Raw genomic sequence first — 16,001 nt, forward strand, 5'->3', positions numbered from 1 at the left:
AATATAAACTTTACATTCACTTTTCATTTCATTTTTTGTACGCGTTATCTATTCACTGTATACCCAATTTTGCGTGCTTTAATCAATAAAATTTCCAAACAAAACGTTTCGCTATTCAATTCTGCTCCAAATCATCTTTATTTTATAAATACAACAGCTGTGACCATGGGCGTAGCTAGCCATGGTTTCAAGGTGGGGCAACAATAAAAAAGAATAATTAACTAGCAACTCTATGTACCCAAAGTCATAATATCTACATAGTCTTCGAACTTCGGCCGCCGGCCGTGCCGCCTGCATTTGCGAAGGTATTTGCGAAGGTATTTGCGAAGGTATTTGCGAAGGCATTTGCGGAGGTATTTGCGAAGGCATTTGCGGAGGCATGTGCGGAGGCATTTGCGGAGGCATTTATTTATTTTATTTATTTACGATGCTTAGCATTTGTATGGCATTATGCGTAGAAAAGTCTTACGTCGATATTTCGGAAACTATCCACTTTGAAGCAAAAATTTTAGAAAGTAAAATTTCGCATCTTCTTTACTTTCTAACTTCTTTTTTCTAACTTTTTTATAACCCTTACTTTAATCTGTCTAATATTTTTTGAAACTTTTTATTCAAGTTCTCACAAAGAATTGTGGGCACTAGAAAAAAAAGTGTAAAGTAAAAAGTATCAGTGAGTTGTAGAACGTGTGAAATTGGATAAGATAGTGGGGTAACTAATTACTGTACTACACTCATTTTTCTTACAGTTCATGTAACATAGAAGCCTCAGCTATTTTCTTTTTTCGTGTGTAATTCGTTATTTGAATTATTCATATTCAAAACACCTTATTGTTCACCTACCACACCACGAAATAGATCCAAAAATGTGTCCCTATCTTCAGCCGTTTGGTCGCTGGGCGTATGACAATTTGTTAGTCAGTCAATTTAGAGGTAAATACTGTGGGTAAATAATACTAATTTAAAAGGTCGCATAAAGGTCGCATTTTCTGTGTCGACTGTCGACTTTCGAGAATGGAGAGTGAATTTTCTTACTAAGCATACTAGTTAGTAATTACCTAGATAATTTAATGTTTAGATTTGGTTAGGTACCTTCCAGGTCAAAGTCAGGGTGGGACAGGCGCTCCACCCTGCCCCACCGTGGCTACGTGTGAGTTACGATATTCCAACGTCCGATGACAACGTAGAGGAATATCGTAACTCTTTCTATCTATTATAGGTGCTATCGCATTCGCATAGTATAAAGTGTACCGTGTACGCTTGAGAAAGTATACTAATAATCCTGTACATCAGACTAATTCGAGGGAAGTTGGACATTGGAATCAGGCTCCTAATGATCGTTAGTAGCAATTGAAAAGCGGACAGAAATATTTTGAACTTTTTGCCATAAAGCCAGAGCGAGTTTGTTTAAACAACAAATCCATAAATAACGAATCCGTATATCCCATTATCCTTTCTATTTCAATCGATACGCAAATATCACGATTGATAATATTGTTTATAATGACGATAATAATTATCGAGCACCGATTAGTACTGATAGGCCCCTTCACAGCCGGCGGTTTCGTGGGTATGACGTGTGCTGTACGGATTTAAAATGAATAAAAAGAAAATCGCTCCCGAATTGAGTCTCGCAGCTATTCTCTCCGGAAGTATTAGTATTGTAAGTATTTCACTCTCTTTCCCATTTTCACACATTCATTTACCTTCACCTTTTAATAAGCTACGCGTTTGTCGTGTCGATTTTGACTATAAACACGAATATGAGTATAATGAGATCTAGACAGTTACTTATAGCAATGCTGATATTATTGTGTATACTGTATATTATAAATTGTCCGCAGTGAACGTGACTTAAATCGTATTTCTTAAATCGCGTATATCACTTCACTATCGATTGCCACTAATAATATATCATTATGCAACTAAAAAGCTTTCAGCAGTTGAAAGGACAAACGCAGTGATATAAAAGTCTCGTTAAATAGGGATACAAAACAGTGTTTCATCTGTGTTGAAATACAAGTTATATTGGTAATTGGATTAGAATTGCTGTTACGACGTTTCATAAATTGCTTTTGCGAAATTTTGTAACCTAAACTTGAACTAAACTGTATAAGTACATACCTAACTAGTTATTTGCAAGTTTTAACAACCACCGTGTATTTGAAATTGAAGAGTACCTAACTCATTAATGTGAACAAATATAAATTCTACTAAGTATAGGTATAATAGCGTAGAATCAGATGCATTTGGTATTTTATGTGCGATAGTTGTTCAAAATATATTATAATTATTTATTATCATAATATTTAATTTTTGAAATGATACTTCATCATCATCATCATCAATGCTTGGACACGGGCCTCCCATAAGCGATCAGGGGCCGTAAAGTGACCTCTTATTTCCAGACAGTTTACGCCGTGAATTGAACTGACTTGCGAATTCATAAATAAAAAATAAAAAAGCCATTTATTTATTTTCTACAGCATTTTACAAGTTACAATCATTAGACTATTTTTATATCTATGTTATACACCATTTTTACATTAAACGTAAGTTAGTTGTAGTTTTTTTTGTTAACATTTTGTTTTTTTTTTTACTTTATTACAATTATACTTGTTTATACTAAATTGTCATTTATTTCCTTTTGTATTAATATATTTTTTATGATTGTCTGTAGTAACCCCATATTGGGTAAAGGCCTCCTCCAAATATGCCCAAATGTCCCTGTCATGTGCAATCTCTTTCTAGTTTGGGCCGACAGTCTTCGTACCAAGCGATAGTATGTCGACAAGGTTCTGACGCGACGTTATAAGTTGCTATTTTCAATTGAGCTGATAGTTTATTATTTCTATTCTCTAGTTGTGTGTATTCATTTGGAGGGTTGTGGTCATTATCTTCCACGGTGACCAGCCGGAATTAATTCATATTTTATTTTACAAAAATTAACCATGGCTGGTTATTGCGATCATACCTAGTATGAATTTGCGAGTCAGTGAAATCACGTAATCTATTTGGAAATAAGAGGTCATAGTTAATACGGCCCCAGGCCGTAAACGTATTCTACTACGCTGACCAAATGCGGGTTATGTCGTTATTTCGTCGAAGTTTTCATTATTCAGCATCCTGGTTTCCTTCACCCTTTCGAACTGATACTTAATTGATATAAATACATGTGCTAAATACATATGGATGGTCATCAGTATTAAAAAGTGAGATATTGAAAAATAATAATAATTTTTGTTAAATGAAGTTTGTTTCATGTAAAAATATTTCAGCTTTGAGAATTGATATTGTTAACGTTTACTCACTTTGATTAGATAAGTGAAATTCTGATTATGAAATTAAATCACTTCCGTGAATATTTAAAAACTGACACGTACCTTATAAGCGTGTATACCTACTAAGCGTGTATAATAGATATTTTAATAGATCTAAGTAGTTATTATTTATGTAAAATGCATGCTGAATGCAAACCACCGTGACAAAGACTTAGAAAAATAAAGGAAATACGTACTTTATTTTATTAATGTTTTATTTATATGTTTAAATAATCTTTATCTAGTAGGTACAATTAATGCTATGGTTTAGACTTTAGATCTTTTGAATTGCACTATTAAAATTATTGTAGTAGTCAAAGAAAAACCCGCATAGTTCCCGTTCCCGTGGGATTTCCGAGATAAAACCTATCCTTTGTCCTTCCGCAGGTTTCAACCTATCTCTGTACCAAATTTGAAGTAAATCCATGCAGTACTTTCTGAGATTAGCCCGGACATACATACAGACAAACCGACAGACAAAAATTCTAAAAACTATATTTTTGGCTTCGGTATTATGTGTAGGGACACACGTATGCAATTCGCTGATCAAAGCTTTTGTATATGTATGTGTCCACGTTGTTATTGCGCTTTTTACTTTAATAAATTTACTAGCTGCGCTCCGCGGTTTTACCCGCAGTGTTCCGCTCCTGTTGGTCTCAGCAAATGATATAGCCTTTCTCGATAAATGGGCTATCTAACATCGAAAGAATTTTTAAAATCGGACCAGTAGTTCCTGAGATTAGCGCGTTCAAACAAACTCACAAACTCTTAAGCTTTATTATATTAGTATAGATTAAATAATATTCCAACCACCATGAAATTGGTTTAAATTAAAAATTATAGAATATCACAGTGTTACGCTATAAAGGAAAACATGAATAATTAGCGATCTTATATCAAAATCCCTGGACATCAAACTTTATCATGGGCTTCTAAGAATGATAAATCGACGGGCAGTTTTTTATTTTATAAAGCGATTATTCATGTTATGCCTTCATCGCAATAGCTGACAAATTGTGAGAAACAGCTTTATGATATTGAGATGCCTGAGATGTTAGTGTTTTAATTTTGTTATAGGTTGTGAAATTTTAATATAAAAAAGTCGCTTTCTCTGTCCCTATGTCCATATGTCCCTTTGTATGCTTAAATCTTTAAAACTTCACAACAGATTTTGATGCGGTTTTTTTAATAGATAGACTGATTCAAGAGGAAGGTTTTAGTATATAATTTATTAGGTTTTAGACAAAACGGACGAAGCCGCGGGCGGTAAGCTAGTAAATTTATAAAACACGAAGATTTTTAAAATTGTAACTAATGAACACAATCAATAGATTAACTGTAGATAATGGTGTCTAGTTTTACTTAAAATAATAAACATCTACCCTCACTTTAAAAAAATGTAGTATATTTATTATTTACACGAAATATTATATCTTATAGGGAACGGAAGATATGGGTTAAAGAGTTAAATAAATAAATAACATAGTTAATTATATTTAAATTATTATTTTTTAACATTGTGTTCAGTAGTGTTAACATGTAAATTGATTTGATTTTTACGAAATCTCATAGATGGCGCTGTTACAAAATTAACATTATACAACTTACATTCTTTAAACTATATTTCTCTTCCCAAGTTACTTAAATGGCATAATTTTTATAGTGTCAATCTAGATATTGTCAAACAACATTTATATATGCGTTATTTGATTATTAATTTCCAATAGTTAACGTGTGTTTGATTTTTATAACACTTCATAGCTGGCGCTGTTTCAAATTTGTCTTTATACTGCTAATATTCATTTAACTGTTTCTCTGCCAAAATTACATAAATGACGTAGTTTTTATAGTGTAAAGATAGTAGCATGCCTTACTCAAAAACAACATGAGTCTTTAGTTTGTACGTTGTCGTAGTATAGAGAATACGTAAGAAAAATAAAGGTTCACACTTCACAGCTCCTCCACCGTAGGTGATAGCCTGATAATATGTAGCCTATAGCCTGACCCGACCTGTTAGTAATATTCATGCAAAATTTCAAGTCAATATATACAGTACTTTTCGAGATTAGCTCGGACAACCATACAGACAAACAGACAAACAGACAAAAATTCTAAAAACTATGTTTTTGGCTTCTATATCGATTATAGATCATGGATTATGTATTCTTTTAAAAAAATATTCAATGTACAGTTTTGACTTTCCTACGATTTTATTATCTATATGTATATGTATAGATATTAGAGTCAGTAGTGCTTAAGTGCTTAGTGCTTATTGAAGAAAAAGGCTTTTATTATTTGGAGACCTTGGGGCAGAAGCGCTACTCTACAGTATGTATTGTAGATCGATTGTAGATCACGGCCCACCAAGTATGCTTTTAAAAAATATTCAATGTACAGTTTTGACTTTCCTGCGATTTTATTATACTTATACTAGATTCCGCCCGCGACTCCGTCCGCGCGGATTTCGGTCTTCGCGTGGATGGTTTATTTCTCCTTCTCCATTTTGAACTGGGATGACGTTTCTCACTAAATGAATATTAGACCCGTATGTGACCGTGTTTTCGCAGTTCTACAGAACAACGTCTACGGAGGAAACTGAAAAAATTAAGATTTTTTTTCTACGTATTTTCCCAGGATAAAAAGTATCCTATTTTATGCCCAGGATAATAAGGTATAATTATACCAAGTTTCATCGAAATCGAACCGTCAGTTTTCCCGTGATGCCTTCACATACAGACAGATCACACATTTGGGTTTAGTATCGATCCAGTTACACCCCCTGCTATTTATTTTTTCAATATTTTCAATGTACATAATTGACCCTTCTACAGATTTATTATATATATATGTTATAACCTTTATCTTTATATTATTATGTATAGATAAAGGTTATGAGCTGTATGATTACCTACTGAGTCTTCAAACAATAGTTTTAAGAGTTTAATACCTACTACATAAATATTTTTGCCAACGTTAGGTACCTAGTTATATCTTGTTACTGTTTTTTCAAAATATCAAAAAATGTAACAAAAAGAATCATGTATCTAGTACGCAGCGCCAACATAGGTACATAGTTATTTATAAAAAGGTAGACACTAGACAATATTTCATTTTCAGAGGCTATGAGCTACATGCATTCCTTATGAATTTTCCTGCACCTATGTCCGTTTGTACCTATATCGTTTTCTCTTGACAATTCCATAACATTCCACTTTCATAGAACATTTGAAAGGGGTTTGGGTAAAGTTGGCGTCATGATGAACTTTCGCAGCCAGTGATGAAACCTGGATATTTTAAAAGAAACGTATTAGGATCAGAGATATTTGGTTTTGTATTATTCATTTACCTAGAATATAGATGATTAATTATTATACTTATATAACTAAGATTTTTCGGAGTTTTTTTAGGTTTCTCATTTATTTACTTACTTAAGAATTCTAAAAAAAACGATGTAACTATATGAACGCTTAATACAAACAAACGCACGTTTCACATCCAAATAGACATAAGTATAAAGAAAAACTGCATTTTTTTTGTTGTTTTATTGTATAGGTACCTACCTATATTTGTAAACTAAAAATTATTTGGATACTCAAAAGCTACTCGACTGCTTAAAAAAATGGTAAGTAATTGAATATGGAAAGTTGTTAGATAAGACATTCATCATTACCGACATTTTTGTTTACTGCTTAAAAAAATGGTAAGTAATTGAATATGGAAAGTTGTTAGATAAGACATTCATCATTACCGACATTTTTGTCCCGGATTAACCCGGGACAGCGGTTTTTACTGAGATAGATTAGGTTTTGTCCATTATATGCATAAACAAAAGCTCATCTATAAGAGTCCCACTCGTGACTCAAATAGGATTTGTGAATTGGTAACCCGGATAAAGCCGGCAAAAGCAGCAAAAGCTAGGAGCAATATGCGTTGCACAATATTGATTTTATACAAAGTTATGTTTATGAATAATGACCATCGATTTATCCTTGAAACCAACCTTGACTTGAATTAATTATTATAAAAATAACGGATAGATAGCAGTGACGTGGTCAGCCATTGCGTAGCGGACGATACGTCTTATCATCTGTACATACCTACATATTATAACTGCTATTAACTGATTGATAAAGAATTTATGTTTTGTTTCATGTTTTATGTTCAAATTGGCGTGGGCTATCCCTAATACAATCATAGGAGAAACTAACGATTTTGAAAATATTTCGCATAATTTTTTATCGTGGTTTAACCCGACTAGTATATTGATGAGAAAATCGATGAATCTATATCTTTTTAAATATAAGTAGTTTTATGAATTTAGCTACTAGATTGTTTGTTATATTTTCTTGTTCTAGAATAGTTTAATATCCTACATATTATTATTTAGTGATATAATGCGAAAGTTTGTGAGTATATGTATATGTATGTTTGTAACTCTTTCATGCATATACTAATGAACTGATTACAATGAAATTTAGCACACATATAGAGGGTAACTTGGATTAGCACATATGATTGGTTTATCCCGGGAATCCCACGGGATCGGTAGCTATGCGGGTTTTTCTTTGAAAACGCGGACGAAGTCGCGGGCGGAAGGCTAGTATTAAATATATTTATATTAGTATGGGTTTTTTAGAAGTGTATCTATTTTTTTCCAGCTATTATCAATATTCAACATAATATTATGTGTGATAGCACTACTGTATCGGTATGATTGCGAGGCTGGATCGGTTCCTTCAGCGTCCGGCAGTGACTACTTCTTAACGACCTTATACAGGGTCTACATACAAGGTAAGAAATTATTTAGTACCAACAAATAGTTTTACATAAAGTTATTGTAACATCTTGTTCACGTACTTAATTGAAAGAAAAAAAAGGAAATTTTTCACTTTAAAAAAAACTATACGGCTTGTTAATTAGTTGTTGAAAAAATAGACTTAAAAAAATTGCCAGGGCTGATAGGTTTGACTTAATAAATAACATTATAATATGTGTATGTGTATCATATTTTTACTACAATATTAACTATTTGCTAGTTATTCAACATAAAGTTAAAACAAATATTTTTATAGCTCTCATAAAACAATGTTTATAATAACGAGATGCATAAAGGCAGACAGGTTAACATAGCCACCGACGATACAAAAATAACAGTATATAATAATTTTCGCAGCATTGCTCTTAAAATTATGATACTTAATAACATTACTTTAATAAATGGAAAACCAGCTAATAATATTATTAATACCTATGTGATAAATACGATAATAATTCTGTCTGATAGAGCGGATTTTTTATTATTTCAGATGATGCATGCCCAGACTCACCCGCACCAGCTGATCTCACAAGATCATATTCAGTGTTCGTACTCACTTCAATTACTTTAAGTTTTGCTGTCGTCCACCTTATTTCGGCGGCTGCTTTGATGTCCTGTAAGTAGTAGCTATGGAGACCAGAGTTCCCCAAACTTTTTTGTGTTGTAGACCCATTGCCATGTTTTTCCGTGTTGGGTAGACCCCCTACTTACCTGATTTTTAACCGACTTCAAAAAAAAGGAGGAGGTTATCAATTCGGCCGGTATATTTTTTTTTTTTTTATGTATGTACACCGATTACTCCGAGGTTTCTGAACCGATTTACGTGATTCTTTTTTTGTTCGATGCGGGATGGTGTCGAATTGGTCCCATAAAAATTTTATTCGGCTAGGCCCAGTAGTTTTTATTTTATGAGCATTTTTGTCTGTACTCGATGACTTAATTGGAATGTAGCAAGTAACTTTGATTCACTTCCCGGTAACCGATTGAGCTGAAATTTTGTATACGTATGTAAATTGGATAGCGATGAAACATTATCATGACATAGAGCTGATTTGATGATGGAATCGGAAGGTGGCCATAGGAACTCAGTAATATATTGACTCAACTTTATCGAGTTTGGGCTCGTTTGATTCGTGTTGTAAATTACACTAAAAAGTATTAAATAAAATTAACTGCGTTAAAAACAACCGACTTCAAAAACGGAAAAGTAAAAAATAAAAAAGATTTGATATTATAAATTACTACATATTATTTAGATGTGCTATTTATTAAATAGGTTTGAAGTCGGTGCCAAACACTAAGCACTTAGTATTAAGCCCGTGCACCGACATCAAACCTATTTAATAAATAGCACATCTAAATAATATGTAGTAATTTATAATATCAAATCTTTTTTATTTTTTACTTTTCCGTTTTTGAAGTCGGTTGTTTTTAACGCAGTTAATTTTATGATTACCTGTTTACCAGTATGTTCACCACTTTAAGGGCCCGTAATAAAATAAAATCACATAAAAAAAAAAATAAGCGCACCGCCCGCGCCAGCGCGTTGGCGAATGCGCTGGCCTATGTGTAGATGCATTTGCCGAGCTAAGTCCACACAGAACTGCGCGAGACTCGCTCTGTGACCCGCCGCAGCCGCGACAGGCTCCTAAACAACTACAATAATTCAACTGTCATATTATATTTATTCGCACTGTATCTTCTTTAGTACATTATGCTTACTTCCCTACAAAACAAAACCTATATTTTCTAATTAATACCTAGTTACGTTTTGAAAAATATTTCAGCAGTCCTAATTAGCAGTTTTATATTACAGCGGCGGCAGGCGAAGACAGTGCAAGATATATAAGTGTAACAGCGTATATTTATGTGGGAGTGTCGGTAGCGGTGTTGGTGGTAGATATCACTTTTGCTACTCACTTTGGCATGGATTATACCACTTTGAAAAAACAGCTGGTAAGTTAAATACGATTAATCATTAGAAAAAGAATCTGTGCACTTTTAAGTTTATAGGAATGAAAACTCTTCAATCTTTGGACCTTTTGACTGTCTAAGTTACACAAAATTTATTTATATAGTTTTATGACTTAAATATTCGCGACTGCTATAATTTTTCGACGTAGTTTGTCAATGCAATAAAAAAATACTCACTGTGTGCGTGTGCCACTGCCATCTCAGTCATTCCATAAAATAATTGTTATGTTATTTCTTAAACGGCTGTTAAAGTTAATGGTAGGTACTTAACCTCACGTAACAATGAACATCTATTATAGAAAACGGGTGATACGATTTCGATAGGAATTAGGAATTTCCCTGATAGCTGTAGTTATACGTAGTTACTATCATCATCACCCCATATAATATGCTGCCACTGCTGGATGCTGCATGACACAGGACTCCTATGCCTACAGGCCTTAATCCACCAAGAGAGGGCTGGCAAACATCACAATAATATGTAGCTTTTGATTCATGTCGGTTTCCTCACGATACTTTTCCTTAACCATAACAATACTAATTAACATTTTCTCAACAGGACCAGAATTCAGCAGGCGTACCGTTCAACTACGAAACAGACATACTTCGGATGTCAGCTTTACTGTTAATGTCCCTAGTTCTGAAGGGCTATGTGTTTCACTTGATCAACACGGTCTTGCTAGTTTGCTTGATAGTATACGTGGTGGAACACCATAAGAGCGTGAACAGGAATGAGGTATGGGATCCCTATTAATATAATTAATAGACTAAATTTCCGCCCGCGTATTCCAAGAAAACCCCGTATAGTTGCCGTTTGCGGGATTTCCGGGATGAAACCTATCCTATGTATAATCCTATGTGTTAATCCAAGTTACCCTCTATATGTGTGCTAAATTTCATTGTAATCGGTTCAGTAGTTTTTGCATGAAAGAGAAATAAACATACATACTATGTATTTAGGTATTGTAACGCTGCGCTGCAGCTGTTTGCATTCCTAAAAGAATTTCGTTTGAGCACAATGCGATGGTAGCCAGCGGAAATATAAATATCAGTGACTTTATCAGGAAGATGTAACTAGACGTTAATGTTGGTTTAAGAGAATAGATGGGTATATTTTGTTATTATTAGGGGTGGGAATTTGAATATGCATTCATTTGTCACGTTTAAATTTTTAACGATAATGTTTTTTTTTGTTAGTTATAATATATGAATTATCATTGTTCCAGCACGCCATCCACAAATTGGGAGTACTCAATGCTTATGAGTAAGTATATTATTTTTTATAATAACTTTTGTTTTGAAAGAACTGTTTTATTCATCTAACGCTAAACATTCGACGCCAATAAAAAAGTACACTATCAGTAGCTTTTTACAAACAGAATTTAAGCATAAATTTATTAAAATAATGTCCAAAAATGAACCTTTTAACAAAAACCTTATTTCAACAGTTACCCAAGATCACTCGAGAGTACCTGGCCAGTGCGCTCAGATATTTACTCGGAGGAACCAAGAGGGTGAGCTACTTAAACCAGATGGTTATTATTATTAAGAATAACCTCATATTACATTGACTGTTGTCAGTCTAAATGTTACAAAGCTGGAAAGTTTTAATGACCTAAACTCAGGTAGTAGATACTTACTTACTTAATATCCTAAGGCCCCTAGCTGGGGCAAAGGGCGTCAACAATACTTCGCCATGCATCTCGATTTTGGGCAGCTCGTTTAATCTCGTTCCAGTATTTCGAATTGACTTGCCTCTGCGATAAACGTACGACGCCAAGTGAACTTTGGACGGAGGCGGACGGATGAGTAGCTACTGGTTAGTAAACTTACTGGTTAAAAGTTCCTATGTGTTCGATATTCCATTCACAGAGGAAGATAACCTTCCACTGTGAACAATATACCATCACGCTATGAACAATTGTTTTGCTTTTTTATACGTCATATAATTGAGAGAAGAACATTAAACTATGCCAAAATTTTAACCAAAAATGTACAAAGCAGTGGTGACGACAAGGACCTTTAGATTTTCACTTACGGCTCAATTAACAAATAACAACCATTGTTTTTCTTTTACAGAAATTCACATTTGAATCGTGCATTCAACCATGATGATGAGATTCCAAGACATCGAGACAATCCTTTAGCTGAGATATCGAGGTATTAAGAATTTACTTATGCAAAAAACATATCAACTAACATGTTTATTTTCTACATAATGTAATTTAAAAACTAGTGGACCTAATTTTAAAGCTTTTGATCACATATCTAAATAAATGTTAATTCTGGCAGCAACTACTACTTAATCCAGAAAACTCCCTACCAAAAACAACCAGCAAATGTAGTATAATACCATACTATAATCTGTTTCAGCCGACCAGAACGCTCTGACTCCTGGCTACGCCCTCAATCGAACCACCCACCAGGCGTTGGGAGTCGTCCATTCTCCTATTTGGAGGAACCAAAGCGGTCACCAAAACCCACGACACCAGAACCTAATTGGAGACGCGACTGGCCCCCACCACCACCTGTCCCAGCCCCAGATTATAGCCCCCCGGCTCGAAGACTTAAATCCGCTTTGAAATCTGGATACCCATAAAATACCCATATACAGGGTGTCTCAAAAGAAAGTTTATATTTTGTGGATGAATAAAAAAAAAGTAAGCGGTGTATTGAAAAAATGTTTATTAATATTAGTGCATAATATGGGAATTTATTTCTTAAAAATAATATCGTCCAAATGCAGTCCATTGCGTTCACGGCACTCATTTAATCGAACACTAAAATTATTTATGACAGCTCGGCAGGTAGACACAGTGATGGCTGCCATTTCGTGTTGGATATTTTCTTTTAAATGCACTAGAGAAGTTGGTTTTTTGGCATACACTTTAGATTTAAGATACCCCCACAAGAAAAAGTCCATGGGAGTTAAATCAGGGCTGCGTGGAGGCCAATTTATATCACCTCTCCTAGAGATCAATTTTCCCGGAAAAATTTCATGAATTCGAGGCAAAGACATATTGGATGTGTGTGATGTAGCTCCGTCTTGCTGCAGCCATGTTCTCTGGTTATAGCCAGGAAAGTTTTGCAGTGCAGGCACTAAAAACTCCTCTACCATCGCTCTGAATTTACTGTAACTGCACGCCCCCTTTCGTCTTCGAAAAAGTAAGGGCCAATAATTCCTCGCTAATTTCTTGTGGGGGTATCTTAAATCTAAAGTGTATGCCAACAAACCAACTTCTCTAGAGCATTTAAAAGAAAATATCCAACACGAAATGGCAGCCATCACTGTGTCTACCTGCCGAGCTGTCATAAATACTGTAATTTTAAATGAGTGCCGTGAACGCAATGGACTGCATTTGGACGATATTATTTTTAAGAAATAAATTCCCATATTATGCACTTTAATAATTAATAAACATTTTTTCAATACACCGCTTACTTTTTTTTTATTCATCCACAAAATAGAAACTTTCTTTTGAGACACCCTGTAATATAGTCCTTTATACTCTCACTTTATCTCTGCAAAATCTTAAGAACCCTAGAGATGGGGAAGAGTTAGAATTAAAACCGAGTTTGATTCATTTTAAAAAGAAGCAAATAATCTGTGCTTATAGGCCTTAGGTTATTCCTATAGTCTACCTTTATCCATAATTTGACCAGTATGTATATAAAACATATATGTGATATATGTTATAAACATATAATTAATAAACGATATTTTAAGATAATATGGTGTTTTAATATTTACATATCCTGTACCCAATGTGTTTGGACATTAGTTAATAAACTAATAATTATGAAAAAGAAACACAAACACTTTATTTACACATTTTATTAAAAAAGGAAATCAACTCTTACTTTTATACACACATATTTTTCTATAACTTCATCACTTTTCGGTTACAAAATTGTAATATTAATCATAAAATATTTTACACTAATTATAATAAATATATAAACAGAACGGCATAGTGTCAGAACTTTATAACGTATCGGAATTTTAGGGCGCTTATCAAAAGGATTGGATATTTGTTTTACAACTAAGAAAATTATCAAAACACCTGTAATTTTACTAGACGTTAAAAAAAACAAATGACATACGTGGCAAATCAGGTACCTACCTATTTTTTTACTGTTTTAATTACTTGAGCATTATGAATTTGAGCCAGCGACAAAAAAAATATCATGAATCAGAGACGCATAAGGTTATAGATTGAAGTGTTACAATAAAAAAAAAAAAAAATTCGCGGTGTTTGCAGTTAAACGAAATTTTTTGTGCATATCGGGTAGGTCTCATAACAGAACATCTGTTTTTCATCCCCTAAGTGATAAGAGTAAGGCAGAATACAGTACAGCTAGTATTCATATAAATGGTTTCAATAGACATAGTAAGCTGGATTCTAATAATTTGATACTTTCTGTATTCCCACCCAATTGGTTTGCATAGTCAAATGTTGCGCACTTAATTTTAATTCTTAAATGTCTCTATTAAGGTTCCAAGTTCCATTATAATAAATAGATTAAATACTAATCATTATAATGGGATAATATAAACCAAATCCCAATCATTATGTTAAGCTTGATATCTTTTTATATATTTTTCTCTAGGAAAAGGCCAAACAACTAACCTGTTTTTGTGCTTATCGTGTGGATTAATCTTTACAGTAGGTAGACGTAAGCCGCCTTTCTAATACGTCAAAATACTTTCTGACCTGAAGCACAGAATACATAATAGTAGCTAAACGCTACAGAACGGACACTCTCCGCCTCCCGCCAAAATTAAACACTTACCTCACCCCGCACGATCAGACATGTTATGGTACCCATTTCCCCGCAAGGACGATACACGATACCAACGACGTCTTTAGACGAAACGCAACGAAGATTGACAACATTAATCAAATTGACTTAAAGCAATTTTATTATTTTGGATTTGTGATTATCGTTTTTCGTAGAAAATGGTTAGATATTGTCACACCCCGGACACTCCATACAAAATGATTGTTTTGACAGTCACACTGTAGAGACTGCAAATGTGTGTGTTAACGCTTTATGGTTGGCACATTTTTGTGACTAGCGTAAAAAAAAATTCGCGTTTTTCTGATGAAATACATCCGTAAACAGCACAATATTTAACCATTTTCTACGAAAAACGATAATCACAAATCCAAAATAATAAAATTACTTTATGTCAATTTGATTAATGTTGTCAATCTTCGTTGCGTTTCGTCTAAGACGTCGTTGGTATCGTCCTTGCGGGGAAATGGGTACCATAACATGTCTGATCGTGCGGGGTGAGGTAAGTGTTTAATTTTGGCGGGAGGCGGAGAGTGTCCGTTCTGTAGCGTTTAGCTACTATTATGTATTCTGTGATATTGTGCTGTTTACGGATGTATTTCATCAGAAAAACGCGAATTTTTTTTTACGCTAGTCACAAATGTGCCAACCATAAAGAGTTTACACACACATTTGCAGTCTCTACAGTGTGACTGTCAAAACTATAATTTTGTATGGAGTGTCCGGGGTGTGCCTGAAGTTAAAAGAACTATATTTTTGCCTGGTTAAGAAATATATTTGAACAAATATACCCCAAAACTTCAAGAAGATAATGTGAGTCTAACAAATACTCATAAAGAATATCATGGAATGGAGGGAAATCCATAAACGTACCAATTTTTTGAAAACCAAAATTAGGCCTTTTAGCATCAGGACAAGAAATTTTAGAAACATAGAGCTTATAGTAATCATTTTCCTTATAAATAAGACAATATTTTTACTCACCTATATTTTGTATCGCAGTAACAAGTCTTAATTATTTACCTTCTATGTGTAAACCGATCTCGGTAGATATGTTGAATCCATATTATAAAATCCGTTTAATTATAATAAGT

At 33.8% G+C, this 16,001-nt stretch overlaps 1 protein-coding gene across 2 annotated transcripts in view; it reads left to right on the forward strand.

Moving 5' to 3' along the window:
- The window catches only part of LOC123705042, a 29,521-nt gene extending 16,709 nt beyond the window's left edge, over positions 1-12,812 (forward strand). The window contains exons 2-10 of one of the 2 annotated variants that reach the window (XM_045653602.1): positions 1,553-1,660; positions 7,976-8,108; positions 8,624-8,749; positions 9,950-10,089; positions 10,667-10,843; positions 11,334-11,371; positions 11,556-11,621; positions 12,187-12,267; positions 12,481-12,812. In XM_045653602.1, coding sequence (XP_045509558.1) covers positions 1,595-1,660; positions 7,976-8,108; positions 8,624-8,749; positions 9,950-10,089; positions 10,667-10,843; positions 11,334-11,371; positions 11,556-11,621; positions 12,187-12,267; positions 12,481-12,706 — 1,053 coding nt within the window. In that variant the 5' untranslated portion in view covers positions 1,553-1,594 and the 3' untranslated portion in view covers positions 12,707-12,812. Of the gene's footprint in view, positions 1-1,552; positions 1,661-7,975; positions 8,109-8,623; positions 8,750-9,949; positions 10,090-10,666; positions 10,844-11,333; positions 11,372-11,555; positions 11,622-12,186; positions 12,268-12,480 lie in introns of those variants that run through there. The other variant, XR_006753254.1, reaches the window with a different exon arrangement.
- Positions 12,813-16,001: the final 3,189 nt, after the last annotated feature.

This window comes from Colias croceus, chromosome Z, assembly GCF_905220415.1.
Source record: "Colias croceus chromosome Z, ilColCroc2.1".
Lineage (NCBI taxonomy): Eukaryota > Metazoa > Arthropoda > Insecta > Lepidoptera > Pieridae > Colias > Colias croceus.